The sequence below is a fragment of the Rhinolophus sinicus genome, chromosome 16, assembly GCF_057876585.1.
Source record: "Rhinolophus sinicus isolate RSI-liver-muscle chromosome 16, RSI-T2T, whole genome shotgun sequence".
Classification (NCBI taxonomy): domain Eukaryota; kingdom Metazoa; phylum Chordata; class Mammalia; order Chiroptera; family Rhinolophidae; genus Rhinolophus; species Rhinolophus sinicus.
The window spans coordinates 15,834,346-15,858,337 of record NC_142516.1 but is presented as its reverse complement, the minus strand read 5'-3'; the positions used below and the strand labels follow the sequence as shown (position 1 = coordinate 15,858,337).

General features: G+C 43.7%; 1 protein-coding gene across 4 annotated transcripts in view; it reads right to left on the bottom strand.

The window, feature by feature from the left end:
* Nucleotides 1–23,992, bottom strand: part of ASTN2 (astrotactin 2) — an 839,436-nt gene that overhangs the window by 286,643 nt on the left and 528,801 nt on the right. For all 4 annotated transcript variants that reach the window (XM_074330924.2, XM_019731189.3, XM_074330925.2 and 1 more), the window contains one exon: nt 20,380–20,568. In XM_074330924.2, the coding sequence (XP_074187025.2) occupies nt 20,380–20,568 (189 nt within the window). The remainder of the gene's footprint in view (nt 1–20,379; nt 20,569–23,992) is intronic.

Genomic DNA, 23,992 nt, shown 5'->3' with positions numbered 1-23,992 from the left:
CTTCTGTAAATACTGGGACTTAAGCAGAGCCTGCCATAATGGAGTCGCCAAATAAACACACCTATAGAATGAATGTCAAATGCATACAACAAATTCATGCAGCACTCCATGTCACTCTTTATAGACAGGAGGGAGGAGTAGGTTGGCTGAGTGGGGCTGCCCACCAAGCAGCCAGTATAACCAACGAAATCCTGGAAGGCTGATGATACAGAGGGGGTGACATGTAAAACCTAGAAAAATAAGTGCAGTCAAAGCTGGTAAGGAAAGTATAGATTCAAACACAGGATGAAAGATGAATGCATGCGTAAGCAAGGGAAAGGATCAAAGTTGGGAACTTGAGTAGGTGTGTAGGATCACCTTAGAGTAGACAGGACACTGGCCATAGAAAAGAGACCCAAGGAACAAATGGCACATGCCTACTGTTTGCAGAATTTCCTGGAAATCTGCATTGGTTCAGGAGCCCCAGCAGAGTAAACAATCGTAGGGTATGGAGAACATGAAGGTATTAGCTTCAGAGGGGTGGGTTTTAGAACTGTTTCGTCTGTCAAGCAGAAAGCTCATTAGAAACTCATTGGGGCTCTCAAAAGTGTCGCGCAGTGTTTAGAATCGCATTGCTTGATTCCTCCACGGGTCTCTTGAGGCTGAGCACTGTGTTGACCGGCAAAAAATAACCCTCCAGAAAATCCCCCAAAAGAACGGTTTATTCCGGAGAAGAAAAAAGAAACAAAGCCACCAAGGAGTGTGTATACACACACTCAACGACGGGTGTTCCAACTGGCCGTCCACGTGTAAAAAGGTCCCGAGACCAACATGGCTTCCCCCTTTATTCGCGTCCCTCCCCTGGAAGTTACCAGAAAGTTCCACAGGAAGTCAAGACTAGAGAGTTAACGAGGGGCCTAGCTCCACCCAAAGTCCCAAAGTCCTCCCAGGTTAAGTATCGTAAGATGCTCATTCACTTTTATCAACTGGATCTATTAAAGGTATATGGGGAGGGATAGCTTCTGGCTCACTTGTCATTTCAGTCCATGGCCAAATACCTGCAAGTCCATTGTCCCACATACTGTTGAAAGGAAGAAAGAGACCTGGCAGGCGGTGAATTATAACAAGTGCTTTGACATGCATTATTTTATATCGCAACAACCAGAGGATCCAGAGGAACAGATACTGTGTTTCCCTGAAAATAAGACCGAGTCTTATATTGATTTTTGCTCCAAAAGACGCATTAGGGCTTATGTTCAGGGGATGTCATCCTGAAAAATCATGCTAGGGCATATTTTCCAGTTAGGTCTTATTTTTGGGGATACACGGTGCCTCACGTGGATGTTACAAGGTCACACAGCTAGTTAGCGGCAGAATCAGCACTCAAACCCCAGTTGATTTAACTGCCAAGCCTATACCTTTTCCAGGGCCCCATGCTGCCCCCAATAATGGGCTCTCTTTTGTGAAGGGGGGGGTTTCTGGCTTCAGATTGGCAACCTAGGATTTGGGGAAGGGAGAAAGGAGGGGGCGGGAGGAGAAAGAACCATTCCCTGCTAGTTTCAAACTCAAAGATCATTCTCCAGCTGTCAGCTGAGCCCACAATCATTGTGGAGTTTTATTAAGGAGCAACAGTCATAGACGAGTGAAGTGACGGATTTAAAATTAACTTGCCAAATTCCCCATCAATATTGTGACAGTCCCCAAGTACCAGTGCAGCGACCCAGCACACCAACTTGACAACATTAACATAACTTTGTTGGAACAAAATCTTCCCCTCTGTCTTTCCAAGAGAAGCTAATTTTGGGGCGCCAGACATTCTGCTCTCTGCCTTTTTGGTATCTCTGTGACAGGTCCCTTTGGGCCAATCCAGGAGTGCGTGCTTCATAAACTTCCATTCTTCTACCTCCCTGGGGATTTTCTACCCACGGCTGGATGACAAAGTGAGTCAGAGACATGCTTCTCCCTTTTAGGGACCTATTGAATGAGTGAAGACCGGGAAAGAGACCCCCACATCTGCCACTTCCTTACACTGACATGTGTTCCCTTTCATCTTACATTTGGAGCAATATGTTCTCTGTGCCAACTCTTATCAGCTCACTATAGTCTGTCCTCTTCTTTCCCTTCAGCTCGTAACTTCTTTTTTTCACATGGTAATTCTGTTTAATTTTTTTTTTTTATTAGCTTCAGGTGTACAAAGCAACGTAAGAGTTAGACATTTACACCCCTCATAAAGTGATAATCCCCTCATTCTTCTACCCCTCTGACATCGTATACAGCTGTTCCAATACCATTGACTATATTCCTTATGCTGTACTATATATATAGTACAGCATAAGGAATAGATTTAATTATAGTTGACGTTCAATCTTATTCTACTTCAGCTTCAGGTGTACAGTGCAGTGATCATGTTATGAAGTGATCCCAGCCTATGAGGTGATCCCCCTGACAAGTCCAGTACCCATCTGACCCCCTACGTAATCTTTACAGCATCAATGATTATATCCCCCAGACTGTACTTCATATGCCTGTGACTATATTGTGACTACCAACGTGAGATGGGAGGCTGGAGGGATGGGGAGAAGGTGAAGGGATTAGAAAGTACAAACTGGCAGTCACAGTATAATAACTCCTTCCTCATCCTTTACACCTCAGCTTAGACAGTACTGAGGAGCACCTACCTGGACTTCTAAACCCCCGTGGGTCCCTGACGTTTGCTTCCAGAGAGCCTTGCCTTCCACATGTCACACTGCGCAGCTCACTTGATGAAATTTCCCTTGAATAAGCATCTTTCTTTTGTTATCTATGAGCTCAGTGGGCGGAGTGACTCATTTGTCATGTAATCCAGGTGACTTTTATCTGGGATAAATGCTAAGCTGGATAGAACACTGGGACAATAGGCACAAACTAGGATTGTTCTAGTCCAACTGGGACACATGGTCACCCTATAAATATGGGCATAGTCTGCAACTGTCTGGTTCTCTTTGTATCCATCCCTTTGCATGGTGATTAAGATTCAGTCAGTAGAGAATGTTTGTTCTATTAATCAACGTAATGGTTTCTTTTCTTTACTAGTCCTAAAGATAAATTAATACGTAAACTTTTTCTGTCTTTCTTCCTTCTTTCCTTTCTTCCTTTTCTTTGCTCCTGCCTGCCATCTTGTTAAGTCACCTTCAATGCCTCAAGCCCTATTTACTTTGATCACTGGGCATACAAATAAATGTACTTCCTGCCTGGAGGATAGATAGAGAAAACAAGTAGAATATACTGAGCTTCTATTATGGGTCAATTAATTTAAACTCTGTGTATTATTTAGCCACGTGACCAATGGTAGTTCATTACTCACCTTATGCAAATTAGGACAATGAAGTTCAGAGAGGTCAGGTGACTTCATCAAGGTCACACAGCTAATAGAAGCAGAGGTTGAATTCAATTCCAGGTCTGCCTGAGTCCAAGCCATGGCCTCATCATGAAACCATGATAACTATCTCAGCTTCCCAGAGGGAAACTGTAATATAAAGTAGTGTCTGGTGTAATGTCCCATAACTGAGAGAGGGCCCAAGTCTGTAGATGGATATAAAAGCTGCTCTAACCCACAAATCTCATACACTTTATACAGAAACCTAAAAAAAACAAAACAAAACAAAAAATCACCCGCTAAAAAAATCACAGCTACCAATTGTCGAGACCTTATTGTATAGACACTTTGCTAGGTCTTGGGGATTTCCAATGAACATTCCAAGATGGTCCCAGGTCTCATTTCAGGAGGAAAGGTAGACATTAAAGAATCACACACATATTAATTTAATTTAAATTTTTACAAGTATTTCTGAGGAATAGTACGAAGACCAGACATAGGATTTTTTTCATTGTTATTTTCATGGAGAAGGAAACTGAGGCTGGGTAGATAAATGATCAAGACCACTTTCAGAGACCTATGATTTGAACCCACACCTACTCGACCCCAAAGCCTATGTAGTTCTTCCTTTCCCCCTTTCCTTCTGGACAACGTGATCATAAAACCATTGGTGGAACCGAGCAAATCCCTCGCCGCCACTTTCTAAATTCTGCGGCCTCAATGTCTTTATTTGTAGAACAGATATAACTGATTATCTCCATAGACTTGTTGTGAGGATTGAAGCATTTGAAGCACTTTGCAGGTCCCTGACCCATGGACACGTGCTCGTAAGTAGCAATTATCATCATTATATTAGCCAGTACTGAATTACTGACTGAGGTAATTTGGTGGTCCATCACACACATAATGCCCTGCTTTGTGAGTTAACTTTTAACGTGGGCATATTTTTAATAATATTCTCCCACTCGCCTCAAGTCCCTCAGCTTAGCACAGTGGTATGAGTGGAGTGCAACGTGCAACTGTGTGGAAGAAGAGTGGGGAGGAATGGATATTGGATTACGGGTTTGGAGCCAGACTGCCTCAATTCCCATCCTGGCTCCAGCGTTGATAAACTGAACGCCGTTGAAAAAAATCAGTGTCAGACCTCCCGGTGACACTGTTGTAAGAAATAAACAGGTTCAAGCAGGTGAAGCTACTCCCTGTGCTCTCCTCTCTGTCACTGGTGACTCCTTCTCATCCTTTGCTGCGAGTTCTTCACGTCTCTGACCTATCAGCTGGGAACCGCTGGGCTCAGGGCTTGGGCTCTCCTCTACGCCCTGGTGAGTTCCTCTCCTTCATTTCTCTTGTATCATCTATATGCTAAACAATCTGAAATTTGCATTTCAAGTCTGGCCTCTCTTCTGGATGGGTATACGCAACTGGCTTCCTGACAGCTCCATGAGGACATATATTCAACATGTCCAGATGATGGTGATGGAAGCAAGGTGATGAGTGCCTGGGGTTTTGTTACAGTATGATCTACTTTTATAAAGGACTGGAGTTTTCCACAAACAAATTCGTTTTTCAACCTGGTCAAAACTGAACCTCTGTTTCTACTCCCCTCCATTCTGCCTATTCCTCGGTGGTCTTCCCTGTCTCCACCAATGGCACTTCCATCTGTGTAGTTGCTCAGGCTAAAAGCTGGGAGCCAACCTCGCCTCCCCCCCATCAGAAAAATGTTGCGCGATCTTGAGAACACACCCAGGAGCTGCCCACCTCTCTCTGTGTCCACTCCTAGGATCGTGCTCCATTGTCTTTCACCCAGACCACTGCAAAAGCCTTGGGACGTCTTTCCTTGTTTCCACCCGGCCCCCTATCATCTATTCTTCACACCCCAGATGGAGTGGTCTTTTAATAATATGAGTGAGGTCATAGCCCTCTTCTGCTTAAACCATGCACTGGCTTCTTCTCGCTCAGTGTAAAAACTGAAGTACTGAACTTGTGTGACTCACGGGACTCTAAACACATTACCAAACTGCCCTACTCAACATCCATCACCTTTCTATTTATAACCTTTTCTCCTACTTCCTGCCCCCTCTCTTTCACAATGTTCCATCCATCCTGGTTCCTCTTTGTTCACGGAACATGCCACGAGTCTGTGAACTTGCTGTGCCATCAGCCTGAAAGCTCTTCCCTGGATATCTTCAAGGCTCACTGACTCACCCAGTAAAATCCCTGCACAAACATCACCTAATCAAAGAGGTCTTCCCTGTCCAGCCTATGTTAAACAGAAACCCCTGCCTAGCACACCCTATGCCCCATATTATTTGCCTCCATACTGTGTATACTTTACATATATATATATATATATATATATAGTTAATTGCTGATTGTCTCCTCCACTAGAATCTAAATCATGACGGCAGAGTTTCTATGCTTTGTTGTATTCCCTGTTTCCTAGAATAGCGAGTGGTGTGTAATAGGTACTCAATAAATGTTCTCGATTGAATGAAGGTACAGTGGTGCCTGGTACAAGATAAGTACTGTATGTATGTTTGTCATTGCTCAAATTTTATTACCATTGCTACCACCACTACTGTTACTTTTACTGGGACTAAGCTCCTTACATTTTTATCTCAGTTGTCTTACAGCAACACAGTGAGATGCAAGCACCCTTATTTTACCTACGAGGAGACTTGGCTGAGAAGGTTGAAATCGCCTGTGTGAGGCCCAATAGCCCAAGAGGCAGAATCACCCATCTCCCCTCCCTGGGGCCCAATACTTTTTCTACAGGGCATGGCATTCACTAGTGGGATCCCTATATTAGAATGTTAGAATATTAGAATGTTCTCTGTGTCAATAAGAAGATCTTTAAGGGGGGTGGGGGGTGGGAGATGAGGGTAAGAGGGATCAAATATACGGTGATGGAAGGAGAACTGACTCTGGGTGGTGAACACACAATGGGATTTATAGATGATGTAATACAGAATTGTACACCTGAAATCTATGTAATTTTACTAACAATTGTCACCCCAATAAACTTTAATTAAAAAAGAAAAAGAAAAAAAAAAGAAATGTCACTAAGTTGGGGGAGGTGAAAAACAACATATTTATGTACCTTTTGTAAAATAATGGGGGGGTAACATTTAATCTTGTTTGCTTGGATTGACATACAGAAAAAAAGTAGAAAGAGACCCAGGAAACTAATAAAAGTGTGTGAAGATGGGGGGGGGCGGGGGAAGCAATGGAAGAAAAGAGGGAAATAAGTTACACTCTTCATTGGATGTCTTATACGATTTTTGTTTTTGAACCCTGTGAATTTAATATATATATATATATTAAATGGCCTAGCAAATTGTCACAGCCAAGAGGAACCCAAGAAGACAGACAAATAAAGATAAGGGAGTGACTAAGCTTCCCTCAGCTTGACCATATCTCAGACAGGCTTCTTTTCGAATCTACTGTGTTTCCCTGAAAATAAGACCTAGCCAGACAATCAGTTCTAATGTGTCTTTTGGAGCAAAAATTAATATAAGACCCAGTCTTATTTTACTGTAATATAAGACCCGGTATAATATAATATAATATAATATAATATAATATAATATAATATAATATAATATAATATAATACAATATAATACTGGGTCTTATATTAATTTTTGCTCTAAAAGACGCATTAGAGCTGATTGTCCGGCTAGGTCTTATTTTCGGGGAAACAGAGTAGGTCCCTGACCTCCCTATTTTTAGAGCATTTTCTTTAGCAATGCCTCACTGTAAATTCTTTCTCTGCCACTTTAACATGTAAGTCTTTTTAAAAGCCTCTTGCGAGTTTTACAACCCAGCAATGTCTTTCTCAAGGACCTGGGAGTCACCTCTTTGAAATGTAATCATCAAGGAAAATAGTAGAAAAATACAATTTGCACATTCAGAAATAACTGCGATGTGCAAGATATATCCCATCGGTCAACCTCCCCCTGAAGTCCTCCGGTACTTTTCCACTCCTTCACCACAAGCCTTGCAAACCTTCCTGCACTTTGTTTCTATGGAATTGAGTTTAGACCTCTCTCCTCCATTGCAATAGTCCTGAATAAAGTCCTCCTTGCCTGTTCAACATCATTCGGTGCAATTTTTGCTTTGATAATCATAGCACTGAAAAAGATCCTGGATCAGAAAAAAAGGACATTAGGTAAAAACGAAGGTGATCTGAATAACTGACTGTAGTCAAGGCTATTGCAACAGGGCTATTCCAATCTAATAGACTTAGATAATACCAAAAGGAAATATATTCTTTTGCCCTTTACACCAGTGTTTGATTCTGCGAGTCTTGTTCAGCTTGCATCTCCAGAATTTGGCACAAAATAAGTACTCAGTGTATATTTATTGGCTGAATCACAAGGCAGAAGGATAATTTAATTGCAATTCAGTTTAATTTCAAGCTAGGTTTCCATTTCCTTTGCAAATACAGCTGCAAGATGCCTGTATGGCCTCGGGGCTTGTATATTCCCTGTAGTTGTGTCCTCATTAACTCAATAGAAGTAGTTTGGGAATTTATAGAAATTTGGAGGGGTATCTCTTGGTGTAACTTTAGTTCTCTGAACTATGAGATGGCAAGGAAGACCAATCCCTTTATCCTATTTCTTTCCTCTTACTCTTGAAAGCATCCCAAACAAGCTGAAACAGCTTCAAGGTCACAGCGGGCACCAGGACCCTCACAGAGAATGGACAGGCAGTGGTCTGATTTGAGGGTAAAGGTTCTTTAAAAGTGATCAGGGATATACTGAATTACTCAGGACTGGGCTACCCAAATGCCGTGTCTTCAGCTCCTAACTTGTGCCTGCTAATTAATTGCACACTTAATGGGCTCCTTTGAGAATCTTATGAGACATAAAAATAAACGCACATGTTGGACTCCTAAGAACCACCTTTGAGGTGTTCCACTAGATTACCATTAATGGTAATTATTCAGTGGTGATGTTACATAAACCCCCAGCCACTACCCTTAGAGCTTTCTGTATTAATTCATATCCAATAAACTGTGATCATATCTTTCATTAGATTTGTTACTAAATACATCTCTATTCAGGGTTTCTCCCTGAAATGGAAATATTTCCCTAAAAATTAATTTTCTTGATACACATGCGAAGGCTGATTAATTGTGAGCTTAGAATAGACATACTTTTTCATTTCTCTGGAACGAATATAAAGAAAGCAACGCTGATGAATTTGCACCCACGTGCTTGCTCTCAAGTGTGCCAGGCAGCGCACTCCAGCACAACATTTCAAAGTAAGTGGTATCTCACAGGTCCTCGGGTTCTGGTTAGGAAAATGGCACTAACATTTGTACACGGTTTTACACTTTACGAAGCATTTTTCCCTGACTTTTCTTATCACCTCTCTCTCCCCATGGTAAGTCTCCTTTGAGACCGTTATGATTATGTCCCCTGATTTAGCGGTGAAAAAACTGGGTTATAAGACTGTGCAAAACATCTTAGAGCCATAAATGACCCCATTACTGTGGCGCTTAAGTAATCCTTCCTGATTGAATGGCCATCCTCCGCCATGGTTTATATCTACAATCCCATCCCCTCACCCCTTTTTGATCCACCTGGATGCTCATGTCTGCAGATGTTCCATGCTCTCACTTGCCTGACACACTCTCTCACCTCGCTGAATGTTAGACCCTCCAGGTGTCAGCCAGCATCTCTTTCAGGAAGTCTTCCCTGTTTCTTACCCACACATTTGCACAAGAGTAAGGACCATGACTATCTCCATCTTTTCATCCCCAGTGCTTCACAGGCACTGGACAAAAACATGTTAAATAACAGAGGAGAATAAGTGGTTAAAGCCAGGACTGGAGTCTCTGACCTCAAGTGCAGTCCTTTGGCGTCACCCCACTCCCTCCTGTAATTAACAAAACAATAACAATAACAAATGACTTCTGAGGTGCATTTCTTCAGAGAGAAATATACTGGTGTCACCTTAGAATAATGCAAATGTAGTAAAATTTCAGTGCTGCCTGGACTCCATTAATTAAGGATGCATAATGCTTGGCCAGGGGCTGGGCTGGCTTGTTTGTTGGGAGTGTTTATTTGTAGAAGAGATTGCTAAGCACATTAGTGAATTATCAGTGTAAACAAGATCACCATCACTGGGGAAATGGCAGAAGATACTAAGGAGAACAAACTGCCTGGAGTCACTTCAGAAGCACCCATAATGAACAATCACTGTGCTAATTACAATTGCTCTGCTAATTACAGTGACTGTGCTAATTACAACCTATCCTTATCTGTTGGGTAGGTTTCCCCTTGGACTCTGCCTTCTGAGTACTTTGACCAGTCTGAGTTACTGCCTGCATTTGAGTGTAATGAAATCGAGGTCTTTAAACATTGTCTCTGCTTCAGATGCCTCAATGGTTCAGATAGGCTTCCCCTCCTAGGAAAAACCGTAGTCGGGGATTTCGAAGCCAGAAAATTTAAAATAAAATCCAAAACAAAAGGGGGTGGGGAGAGGAAAATTGGGAAGAGAAGTACAATGGAAATGGACCTTGTTGCTTTTATTGGTTCAGTACCTTTTGCAGATGAGAGACACATTTTTATATTAGTTGGAGAACATTCAAAATAGCCTATGTATAATCTGTTTTCCCCATAAAACGACCATGCTTGGTATATTTAGAGATGTGAAATTGAGAATAAAATTTTTAAAAAATAATTGGGTGTTTTTCTTTCTTACTGTAATTAGGGTGAACCAATAGAGAGGCCTTGTTTTTAAATAGGTTGCAATTCCCTGCTCCCCATCCACACACACACAAAAAAAAGAAGTCGCCTTTCACTAAGTCTTAAGTCGTAATTTTACTACTTTATTTTTGTCTCCAATTAAACTAATGGGAGTTGATGGTATGAGAGTTTTGTCTCAGCACCTGAGAATTATAAAGCTTCTTACCCACACCAATGTCCCCACCCAAATGTATTTCTCACTACTTTTCCAGGAGTTTGTCTTCCACCTGTGCCCTGAAGCAGACTGCAGCCCAGCTCTCCACTGAAAAGTGCTTTCTGCTGCACCCAGTGATGGCTGGAATTGCACCCAGGGCACAAAGAGAAGACTGATCTGGCAGCCAACCGTGGCTGGGAGACAATGCTGCCAGGACACGTGCTTCCATCTCGGGCACTATCCTCAGAGCAGAGTCCCTATAGGCGTCAGTGAGCAGAGTGTGTGGACAGATGGGCGTGGAGAACAAAATGTGCTACATCATGTACCTGGATTGCAGGGGAGCACTGCCCACCCGGGCTGCTACGAACCGCAAACACAGTCTCTGCACTGGGTCACTCTGGAAGGAGCCTCCTCTGGGACTCCATGGCCCTCTAATGCCCTTGGTCTAGAGATGAGATTCCCACGTTCAAGGCAAGTGAAGGAGTGGCAATCCTTCTCCAGGCTTAGCCAGACCCTGGGCTCACATCTCGCATAAAGTTGAGCTTAACAGCTCACTATACAAAGCTGGTCCTCAGACCCAGACGCTCATTTGAAATGCAGAGTCTCAGGCCTTCCCCACACCCACTGAACCAGAGTCTGTATTTCAGCAGGATCCCTTGTCTATTTCTATGCACGTGAGAGTTTGAGAGGCACTGGTGCATTTCATGTGTATTGGGTCCTAGCAATAAGCAGACATATGGAGAATCGTACTTGTAGATAGGGTTTTCGTGCATGGTAACGATGAGCTGTTATCTGCTTTCCTAATCTTTGAGGAGCAGCTCATTTGAGACCATACACACAAGCATGTGTGCACATTGTCTGCAGGCTGCAGAGTGAAGAGGGACTTGAATCCAGCTCCTCACATACTGGCTGTGTGACCTTGGATGACGCACCTCACCTCTCTGAGTCAGTTTTCTCATGTAAAATACAAGATAGTTAACCTGCTCTATCTCCATGTGTCCTGGGAAAAACATTTGCCTACATTCCTCGAAGACAGACTCTGGAAATTAAAGAAAAAACAGTTTTGCAATATCCATCTGTAAGGATATGGAGAAATGCACCAGGATGTAATAAGTTCATCAAAGAGGAAGGAAATCAGGAAAGGAAGGAGAGGTGAGCCAGACTGACGTGCAGACCGCCAGGGCTTACCGGCTAAACTTCATTCTGGCCATTTGGATATGCCACTTCTAAGCTAATCAATAAACATTATCTCAGATGCAGGAGATTAACACATTTCGGAAACTTGGATCCGGGCCCAGACCCAATATCAAACCACACAGGACACACAAGCATCTAAATCCCACATCCTTAATTTTAGGTGTATTTCACTGTAGGCCATTCAGACAGAAACAGGGCTACCCTCTAGGACACAGGTAATGTAACACATCAGTGAGAATACATCTCTCCAAAGGCTGGAGTGAACACCTCACAAGAAGGGACCCCAGGCTGCTGTCCAGGCCACCCTGCTGGCTGGGCTGTCCACCACCCACAGACCACAGAGCACGGAAGACTGCATTTCTGCTCCTACCTTGGGCATTTCACCAACGCATGGTATCCACCAAAACATGTCATGGTTAGAGGAAGTTGGGAAGATGACCATGGCACCAGTCCAAAGATGAGTTTTTGGGGAATGCAACCATATCACCAAAACTCTGTTGCATGCTTCTGGAATTGGGGGGAAAGACATATAACTGAAGGAAGAGAGAACAGTATTGACTGAGAGCCGACTGTGTCTAGGACCTTTGCTTATTAGCGTGTTAAATCTTCACCACAACCTTTTGAGGCTATTTTGAGGTAGAAGCCAACTTTACTATTGAGGATCTTTAGGTTCAGAGAGTTAAGAGATCTGTCCAAAGAGTCACAGCTAGGAAATGGTAGCTGTGTAACTTGGACCTGTTACTTCTCACGGCAGCGCCCTGATACTCTGAGTTGGATCCCAGCCATGAAAGGGATCAGGTTCTTGCAGAACCATGCACATGGGGATGGCCTTTCCCTAAGAGTCCTCCTCAGATATTGATCTGGCTGCCTCCTATGGCACCTGCATCCTTCCTGGCTGCTGAAAACAGGGATGGAACTGCTGTCAATCTCAAGTAATCGTCACAACACCACAAGCAATTGGGAATTATTGTTATGTTTCCTAATTCAGAGATGAGGAAATTGAGGCTTAAGGAACTAACATGCATAAGGTCACAGAGTGGACAAGTAACAAGCTAGGACTCAAATTCTAGAGCTGGGTATTTTAGACACAAGGCCAATGTATCTCCGAATTGCTGGACAATGTGAGCCACCTGGGAAGACAGTGAACGTTCAATTTCCCAGGCCCGTTCTCTAGGGGAAAAGATGATTGACAGGTCTTGGCACAGCCGTAGGAGATTTTTATGATCAGGTGAGTAGGAAAGGCTTTACTAAGCCCCTGGCCCTGGGGGGTGAGTAGAAAGAGTGCTGTATTCCAGGTTAGAAGCCCTCAGTCTTCATCTAAGTTCTGCCCAAACCTTAATATATAGAAAAGGCAACAGAATCCAGAAAGGGAGAATGGTCAAGGGTGATATAGCAGGAAGTGGCAGAACAGGAATGGAAACCCAGCTTCCTCATTCCAGGGCCCATGATACACCAGACACATCAGCCTTGATTTATGCAGATGTCAGGGAACCTTGGAAAGATGGAGATACAGACTCTTCTGCAGCCAGTCCAAAAGTCAGGACCCCAGGGAAAATCACGCCTTAACTCCTATGATCCAGTTTCTAACTTCTGTCCTCAGTACACTTCTCAGATCTCACCAACAGTCTTCCCAAAAGGTAACATATAGCTGTGGCTCCAGGTGGTAGGTTGAGGATTTTGCCAAGGGCTGAAATATTACTGCAAAGAGAGGCTTGGGAATGACTTGGAAAATCAAAAGCTAAGGCCAGTTTTAATTAATAATCTGTCCATCACCAGCACCCTTTGCTTTCTCTCATTACTATAAGATCATGGTACTATATTATTATACAAAACACTCAGGCCTGAGGGTGCAGAAAAGCAGCTTCTAGGCCTGGCTCTGCCATTAATTCTTTATGAAAGCTTGGCCTTGGCGTTACCATCTGTACAGTGTAGGAGTTGGGTCCTATGTCTCCAAGCCTTCAGAGTCAATATAGAGCAGCCCAACAGACTGGGGGATTGAAATCCTGGCTCATTCATTTACTAATTGTATGATTTTAGGTAATTCACTTAAATGCTGTGTGCCTCAGGCATCTCACCTACAAATTGGGGGCCAGGAGGGCTCAAGATTCTTCCATCTATAAAATCTATGGCTCTTTGGGAATTAAATGAAGGGAATTGACAAAAAGATAATAGAAAGTCTTACTACAGTTCTCGAAGGCGGCCACATGAAGTGGAAGAATGCTGGGAGCCAGGGAGGCACGCTGCCAAATGGGCTTTGTGGTTAGACCCACCTGCTATCGGATTTCAGCGGTCTGACTATTAGGCTAGTTAGTGTAACACCTCTGGGCCTCAGTGGAGTAAACACCATGACGTCTCACGTAGTTCTGATTCTCTGCTTCTCAGGACGTGATAGGAATGAATGTCCCTGCTCAGTCTTTCGAGGGGCGCTGTGATCATGGGACCTGATTTAACGAATGCAATGTGTGCAGAATGTCACTTCTAGGAGAAAGTACTACCCGTAACAGCCAAGTTTCTTTCTCACTCCTATAACATTCATGGAAGCACATGAAGATGACACTTCTGTGAGTCCAGGTTCCCAGTTCTGTGCGGAGTGTGTGGTATGAGCAACACACACACACACTTTCCTGTGATGCCACTGAGGGGTTGAAGTTGTTTGTTATCAGGAACAACCTAGTGCATTCTGGCTGACATGCCCATTTCCTGGTTTTTTTGTTTGTTTGTTTTTGTAAAACCAAGTTGTTAAGGGCTATTTTGCAATAGATACTGGAAAGATTAAATGAGAAAATATATAAAGCACGTGGTACAGGATCTGGCATATTAAACAATGCACACATGGTTAAGGGGGGAGGGGGAATGAGAGGAGGAAGACAGGGAAAGGAAGGATCCAGAAGCAGCATGTACAACTGACCATCTCCCAGGAAGGCACTAGAAAAACACAAAGTTTTGGAGACCACTTAATGAAGTGTGACTCAGGACCTTCAGCTGGGGACCAAACGGGTGCCACTACCAAAAGCTAGCTTTCCTCAGATCCTTATGGAGAGCCCTTGTGTCTTGCCAGGCATGGGCTGGTGGTGGCTATCATGAAATCCCACATCTTACCCTTAAACATCCTCCGCTGCTGTACAGTAGGTATATCTGATAAACAGACCAGATTGAAAAGTGCGTTTCCAGCAAATCTTTCATGAGCTTCCCACGCTCTTCATAGGTCTTTCCTCAGGGCTTATAAACACATACCTCCTGCTAGCAGAACCGCCTTGGTTTTGAGGAGGCTTTTGCAAAATCTACCACTGTCATTTGCTCAGCCCCCAGTCCTAAGCAACTTCTCCTCGCTGTGATTTCGGAGGCTCCATGGCTCAATAATAGTTCTTGACTGATGTTTTCCTAAATCCATGCAATGTGTAACTTAAGTTGACCTTTCTTTCTTATAGGAATGAGGTCGAATGGATGAGGACGGGAGAGGGAAGGAAGTAAAAATCAAACAAATCAACAAAACATCAAATACCACCGAGCTTTGATGACTTTCTCTCACTCCAACAGTCTGGTAATTCCCACCCTGATTAAGAGCTAAGAGGAGGGGATTCTGATGGTGACCCTGCAAGGGTCTTTAAGACCAACACGATGCACCCAAAGGGGTTAGAACCAGCAGAGCTTGGCGTCACTTACTGGGTTGGGGGCAATGCGGAAGTGAGATCTTTGACTCTCCATGTTTCCACAGAACTTAACAGTTTACCACCGGCTTTTATAGCCATTCACGGCCATCTGCACCTGCTTCCTAATCCAGATCTCTCTCCCGGCACCACGCGGTCTCTTAGAAGAACCCTTATTCCCTCCTGGAAACCAATTATCTTGTGACTTTAGTATGAACTCGGCCTTTTTTCTTTATTGCTGTAGGTCTCTCCTTTAGCCCTTCCATCTTTCACTCCTTTCCAAACCTTTCACCATCTGTCTCCTGTGTCCTTCGCTCTTGTCCCTGTTCCACATCCCTTTAATTCTTCCCGTGCTTGTCCTTCCCTACTTCTGTCACTCCGACTCTTGCTGAATGTGTCTTCTATCTCGGCCCCTCTCTCCATGTCTCTGCTTTGTCTTTCTGACTGCTTCTCTTTATCACTCTCACCCTGTCTCTCTTTCTGTGTGGGTCTCTTAGCGTGGACCATACTTAATCTTCACACACAGTGGCTGGTTAATAACTTCCGGAGTTGTCAGGGTCCTAGAGGTCTGCCCACACTCATCTCCCAGAGACAGGCTGTAGCCTCCAGGAGGCAACCTGAGGAGGTAGCCCCGAATGGCAGCAAGTTCCTGCAGAATCACGCAAACGGGCGTGGCCTTTGCCTCTGGTCCCTCCTTAGTTGTGAATCGGGCATCCCACTGGGGCACGAGGGTCCTCCCTCTCTGCTGAGAGCAGGGATGGTGGCTCTTCTCACCACACGCTGAGGGGGGACATTCAGAAGTTCCCTAGGAGAATATCTCTTACAACAGAGCACTGCTTGGGAGTCAAAACTCTTTTAGTCTCAGAGGGACCCTAAACCACAGTGAGCATCGGGCAAGTTGCAGCCCTTCTTGGGGCTCCGTTTCTCCATCTGTACCCCCAGGAGTTATGTCTGAGCTAGTAAATCTTTAAGTGCTTATCAAGTTTGGAGACTTGGAATGCGGGGCTTTTTGTAACGCAGAAATCCAGGTCGCTCTTTTGGAGATTCAAGAGAGAACTGTGAGAATGCAGACCCATCTCCCATCAGCTGTAATCAAGTGGAGGCTGTGGGTAGGGCCAGGGAGGAGAACAAAGCAGAGCTGTAACTGTGACACAGGAGACTGTTTAGCTGGCAGAGCTTCAAATCCACGGGAAGGCAGTTGTCAGGAAATGTAGCATATGGCAGGATGGCTGGTGGGGTGCCTGCTGGCTACTCTGGAGGGCTGGACAGGAGATTACTTGGAGGAGGAGGGAGGAAAATGAGGCGAAAAATGACAACTGCCTTTGATGCTAAAAATTTTGCAGTCCTGCCTTTTGGAACTTGGAGGACAAAAGAGCTATAGCAGTCGCCTCCACCAGCTCCCCCCACCGGAGTGCTGCCCTGTCTGGGGCTCAGGGAGGGAGACGTGAAAGAGATAAATTTAGACTCATCAGAAGCTGCTGGCTTTCGCACGGTGGGAAGTCAACTGCTTTGGCAAGTGCCTCCAAGAGGTGACATGTTCTGGAGATGGAAATGATTACAAAGAAAGTTTAACTGAAGCCAAGGATGAGAGAGGTTAAGTGAAATGGGCGACTCTAATATAATGGTAGTCTGAGGCGTTCTCTAAATCTTGAGGCCGTTGTCAAAAGAGTAAGTGTGGTCTGTTCACTATACTCCCATCCATGAGTGCATCAGGGCCGACAGAGTCTGGCTATTCAGAGACAACCTGAAATTGAATGGTTGGGAACAATGAACAGAGCGCTTGGGGCAGAACAAAAGCTCCTGAGGGGGTTAACGTTCTCTCTGAGCCTAGAGACTCCCAGCCCAGCCTTTAAGGCACGATGCTCTCTCTTACTGACCAGTCTTCTGGGAGTGGGAAGACAAGCTCTGGGAGCCATCGCGAGATCTGAGATCATGGACCAGCTGTGCAATGACTTGCTTTGTGACCTGAGTCAACGCCCTTCTCCATATGTAAGATGAGATCCTGGGATTCCATGAAGCCCCTTGGAGATCCAGCATTTACTACCCGCTTTGCATCCTTCTTTTGGACCAAGCTAATTGTCGCACAAGAGAATGGAAACTAGTACCTTTGATCATTCGTCGCATGACAGCCACTCTGACAGTTGTTGTGAGAAATCAACCTACATGAAACATACACTGTGCCTTCCACAGTGGCTGGTGTCTGGTGAAACATCCCTTTTCACTGAGGAGGCAGTAGGACTATGCTTGTCATGCGGGGGGGTTGGGCGGGTGGGGGTGGGGGATAGCATTTGGAGTCAGGTCTGTCTGGAGATCTGCTTTCCTGACTCCCGGTCCTGCTAACCCATATGTCTGGGTTTCCGCAGCCTCCTTCCTGGACAGAAAAATGCCTCTATGGCTCTTATCCCTCCAAGAGGCACTGTTCTTTGCTAGCAGCTCAAACTCCAGTTCACCAGCCTCGTCCTCTGAGAAGCCCTTTATCATTCCTTGTAATTCCTCTCAAAAGGCTTCAGAGGAAACTCTTTGGAAACCACTGGCATTCCTCAGAACACCACTCTGCAAACTAAATGTTTCATGTATTGTTTTCTATTGCACATGTTTCATTTGCAAGCTTGTAAATTCCCTTCTCAAAGGTAAGGGGCACTTTCTTTACTTTGTTCTTTCAGATTCCATGTAGCATTATTCTATCCATCATGATGCTCAAGACAGGACTTCATAGACTTAAAACCATAGAAAGCCCGCCTTGCGGAATCTCAGTATTGGGTACTTCATCCAGACTGTCCTTAAATTTCTCCCAGAGTTTTTCCAGTAAAGTAGTGTTCGGCCTCTGCTTTAACCATCTGAGTAGCAGAAAAAGATTTGCTGGGAATTGGAGGACTTGATTCAGCCACTAAATTGCTGTGTGGCTGCCAGTCACTCTTCCCACCTGTGCCCCCTCCCTCCCCTCATCCTTTGCCTGCAACTGTTCTCCGGACTTTGTCCATTATATGTCACAAATATCTCCCAATATTCCCTTTTATCTTCAATATTATTCCCATCATCCTGGTCGAAGTCATGAACAGACTCATGCGGCTCCACAAGAGACACCTAATCGGCCCGCATGCCATTCTTTCCCATGCCACCCTCATGACAATCTACTTCCCAGGCAGCCACCATGAGGTTGAAAGAGGCAGTGCAATCATGACAGGCTCCCTCCTTTCACTGCTTAAGAGTTCTCCCATCTGCTGTTAGAACAAAGACTAGGCCTGAGAGACCCCCATGCTCGGCTTCTGCTTACTGATCTGGCTTCACCTCCCACCATCCTCTCACTTACTCAGCTTCGACCTCACCATTCTTCATTTCCTGAAGCCAACCAAGCTTTTTTTTTTTTTTTTTTTTTTTTCTTGCTAGACTATCTGTCTCTGCTTGAAACCCTTTTCAATACTATCTCCCATTCATCTCCCAGGTATTAGTTAAATAACACTTCACGTGCAAAAGTAAAAGCCTTATTATTGCTTTCTAAACCAACAGGTATGCTCCCACCACTGTAAATTAAATCCAACTAAATTAGATCCCACTGTTAATTGCTCTCCTGTATCTTTACTCCATAGTAACTACCACAAATTAAGTAAATACATAAGATCACACACACACACACACACACACACACACACACACACACACACACACCCTACCTAAGCACCACAAGGGACGGGGCCATTTTTATCTCATTTTCCATTGTATCTCAAGTAACCAGCATGGTACCCGGGACATATTAGGTACTCAAAGAGCATGTGCTAACAATGTAGGTGAATAGTTTTAGGGAATTCACATTTCCACTCTAGCTCCATAAAATGGAAAATGATGAGGTGTGTTGGATTAGAGGCCAAGAGCCAGGCTTTGGAGTCAGCAAGACTTAACATCTGAATGCTCTCTCTCTTTTACTAGATGGTGACCTTGGGAAACTCACTTTACCTCTCTGGTGTTGACTTTTCAATTGTAAAACGAAGGCCACAGTGCCACAAAGGGTTTTAATAATGAAGCTAAAATGGCATTCATTCCGCTCTCTCGCTTCCTAGAAGCGGGAATTGGGGAAGTCACTTAACATTTCCATTTCTCAGCCATATAAAGGAGATAATAATAGCTCCTGCTTCATAGGACCCTTGTGAGGATTACATGAATTAACGGATTGAAAGTGCTTAGAAGGCCCTCAGCGTGTGCTGAATTCATGTTAGTGCCTATTATTATTATTGTTTAACAAAGAGCTCAGTACATAGTAAGCCTTAATAGATAGCAGCCACTATTACCATTGCTACTACAATCACCATTATTATTAATTAGATGATGGTATAGGATGATGACGATTACATTGGTGATGTTTCTTACTAGCTCTGACTTTTATTGACAAACTCAAGCAGTAGGGAAAACCCTGCTTTGTGATAACATCCTATCACATTTTCATGCAAAAGTGTCTAACAATATAGTGTTGTTGTTTTTGTTTAAGAGATTCATTTCCTATAAGTGGAACAATTCTTCTCACTGTACCATCTTATGGTTCTTCAGATTTGGAGGCATGAATACATCCCACCCCAAATCCCTCTTCTGCAGATGGATCTAGTTTCTTCAACTCTTCCAAAAAGCCTTTCACAATTAGACTGCGTGTCTAACCTTCATATAATTTGGCCAACCCAGTCTCTGTTCTGTTCTCTCTCTAATATGATAATAGTCTCATCTTTTAATTTCTCATGTATTTCCGTATTCATTAACAGAGAAAGAGGTCTTTGGCATATTGTTGAGCAAAAAAATGAATTTCTATACAGCTTTACTGAGATTTGGTGTGTGTGTGAGAGTGTGTGCATGTGTGTGTATGTGCACACACACAGAGAAAGAGGGAGAGAGAGGTGTTCAAGAAAATGTTCATTCTGCGTATTTCTGGGTGATGGTAATTTTACTTTCTACTTCATTAAATGTCTTTATGTTTGAACTACTTGAATAGCCTACATAGGACACATTTTGTTATAGACTGAAAGATCAATTTACGATTTTAAAAATTCCATCAACTGTACTTACAGGATGATTTTAAGATTGAATTTAAAATATGTGGATGGAGTTAGAAAAATGGGATGGTGGCATAGATAAGGGGTGGGTCCATGGAAAAGCTTTTCCTGACTTCCAGCACCTCATGGCTAGGCATCAGTGAGCTTGGCGGGATGCTGACCCGGACAGCAGGACCATTCCATGGTACCCATGGCCCCTCCCCCATCCCATATGTTGGGTCAGTGACTGAGCCAATGAAGGATAAGGGTCTGCTCCATACCTAAAGGTCATCTGGAACACTTGGCCGTGGTTCACATGCTGGGTCCGGTTGTTGTAACCATGTAGCATCTCTCCAAAGAGGGTGTCGTTGAATTTGGAGTCAGGTTTGAGGCACTTGGGGCCCTCACAGACATCTGAGAGCATCAGGCAGGATTTTCCGTCAGGAGCCAGCTTGTATTCCTCCACACAACTGCGTGATAAAACAGAGCTGAGAGTTAGCTCCACAAGCTGGAGGCCCCCACCGGGGGCGACCTAAACCCAAGGCCCCCTTTGCTCGCAAAACAGGTCAGAGTTTAGGAATGGAGACAGCTATTCTGGCTGGAGTCTACCTAAGGCACAGGTGTCTTGAGAGAAGGACATTAATTCTGCAAATTGGTAAATTCAAGGAAAGTCATTTGTGACATTTTGGAGGAGTCGAGGGGGAAACCAGAGTGCACATCCACGCACAGAGCACATTTAGAAACTGTTTTCCATGAACACACAGACTTTAAAAAGCATGACAGACCAATTCACGGGGAATTACCAACTAGTTTCTCAAACCGGAATCTATTCCCAGTGTATCTGTCTACCAAGGTTGAAGACTATTGCAAACACAAGGTTTTGATTGCCCTTGTAGCTCAGAGGTGATCCTTTTAGGAACACGGGCAGCCCGCAGAGCAATTAGCCATCTTAGCAGCCTCTGATGGTCTCTCACCACCCAATCTTGACAACAACAGGGCCCTTGGCATCCCTTTGAGGCAGGGCAGGCTCCTCTATGGACCAAACAGGCATCTGAATGGGATGTGGAAACAATATTTGCAATTTTGGGGTTTGCAGAGGAAAAGAAATTTCTTGGAGAGGCATAGAGGGAGGAGGGAAGCAAGTGTCTCAGCCCCGTTGAAAACAATCAACCCAGACACTGGGATTCTTTGAGTGTCTACCTGTTCATGGTCCTTTGCTAGGCACTGGGGATAGGGTGCACATCATAAATAAGACCCGCAAGATAGCAGGCTGCTCAATTGGAGAGACCTGCATAAATATCTTTTTTGATCCTTTGGACCTCTCTGAACCCCGGCAAGTCATTTAACTTCTTCAGTCTCCAGTTTCCTCATCTGTACAACGAGGTAGATATTCCTATGCTACCTTAATTCACTAGGCTACTATGAAGTCCCATGAGACATTAGTTGCAAAAACAGGAATTACAAGTGTGGGGACAGAGCCCCAGAAAGTAGTTTCCAGGCTCTCGGCCTCACATAGACAGGTGCTGGCTCAGGTAGTAAATGGCCATCAACTGTGATTGGATGGCCATCAGCTGTGGCTAGTCGGCCGTCAGCTGTAACCAGTGAGCCATTGGCCACTAATATAACTGCTGTGGCTACGCTAGCAGAAAATGGGGACTAGCAAGATGATGGTGGCTGAGCTAGCAAGAGCGGATTGCAGAGAGGCGGATGCCTCCAGAGAGAATATAGTGATATGACTCCCCTACTTATGGCTCCGTGGGTGTTCCTTTTTGGCCTCACTGTGTCCTGCGTTCTTATGTGGGGAGCGGGAGCTGAGACCCCACCGGACGCCCTGCATGACAACAAGGTACTTAACAAAATCCTAGTAAGCATAGCAATGCTGGTGTTTCTATTTTTTGAGCATATAATATCCACTGGGTGCTTCATACACCTCCTTTCTAACCATGAAAAAAAAAAGGTAGTATCATTCCTGCTTTACGCAGAAGCAAAAGGAGAAGCCAAGAAATAAAGCATGTCACACCGTTAAGTGTCAAGCTGGCATTACAATCTGGTCTGTTTAGCAACGAAGCCATCTTGTTCTCCTCTTGTTTCTCTAAATCCAGCTGTTTCTAGTTGCAAGATATGACCCTGGTCAGTCTGTTTGGGTTGGAGGCAGTGGAAAGCAAGCGATCTCTTAGTTGCCTTTCTTCCATGAGATGGAGCAAGGATCTATTGAATCCGATCACAAAGAGACGCAGGAACTCATACATGAGAAGGGAGAGGCTCTATGACATGGTTTGGGAAGAAAATGTTCCCAGGTGGCAGGAACCAATAGCTGATGCAAGAGATATGGAACCCAACTGAAGGCAGGAAAACAAAGAGGCAGAGCTGAAAACTTGACCGTACATCACTCCAGTGAAAAACCAGGAATGTCTCAGGCATGAAGCAAGCTGTCACTCTTTTTTTGCCCTCCTCTAATCCCCAGCATCTTAATTGTCTTCCTAATGTTTACATGCTCCTGCCCAAAGCACAGTAGAAAGTTCTTGGAAGAAGGCCTGTCCTAGTGCCTTGGTTAAGTTGATTTCCCCTTCTTTTGTATCTGTTAAATGTGAGTAGCTCTCCTTTGATAAAATTGCAGTACAGATGAAATCAGTTATATATACGTGCAAAGTATATTATGTGCTCAAAAAAATCTAGTTCCATCCATTTATCTCAGGAGGTTCCCAGCAAATCTGAGGAATGATTTACTGAATAGAGTTCTCGCCCCTTGTCTCTCTCTGTACACACACACAACACACATACACACATGTGTGTGCACACACACGTGCATACACACATGCACAAGTATGCACACACATGAATAATTACACTTTTGTTGTGAATAATTGAACATTACCAAAGTCGATAGAGAAAACTGTTCAAGTTCTTACTTCCTGTTCCAGTGGTCAGCCTTGGTAACTATTACGTATTCTTCTAGAGTTTTTTCCAACGCATTTAGAGATACACATTAAATACACAGTACATATGAGGCATGCATATATTTGTACCTCATACTACTTCTTGCAGATCTTTTCAAATCAGTATTCATAGAGATCTATCTTTTTAATGGTTATTTGGCATTGCATAATATAAATGTACCATAATGCTTTTAGCTAATCTTTATTGATGGGTTTTTGGTTGTTTATAGCTGTTTGCTATTACAAATTGTGCCACAATAAAGATCTTTGTACATATATCTCTGCACATATATGTGTTTCTCTAAAAGAGATTCTTAGAAGAAGGATTGCTGGGTCAATGTTTTATGAATTTTAAAATTTTGATAGATCTTCTAAATGACCATCTGTAGACACACTACCAGTTTACAATTCTATCATTGATGAATGAGACAGCCCATTGCCCACATCTTTCATGTTCATTACTGCCAAACTAGGATGTGGAAAAATAACTCATTTTTATTTGGATTTGCATTTCCGTGATTACTGGTGAGGTTCACCGTCTTTTCATGCCTTGGGCCTGTGTATTTCTCCTTTTGTACATTGTCTGACCATGTGCTTTCACTATTTTTCTATTGCAACATTGTCGTTTTCCTTACTGGCTTGTATATGTTTTGCACATTTTCTGGACAGATACCCTTCACATTCCATACATATTAAAATTTCCTTCCAGTCTGTACTTGTATTTTAATCTTGCTTTTCATATCATACAACCTCTTTATCCGGGTCCTTTGTTGCTTCTGAATTTGTGCAATGCTTAGGAAGCCACAAGATGATAAAACATATGTCTGTATAGTCTTCTAATATTTATATAGGTTTCTCATCTTCAGTTTTTTAATGTGTGTGGAATTAAATTTTGTGCATGGTAGGAGAGGTTCTTTTAACTTAATTACTTTTATAATGAGAAATAATTACCTGAAGG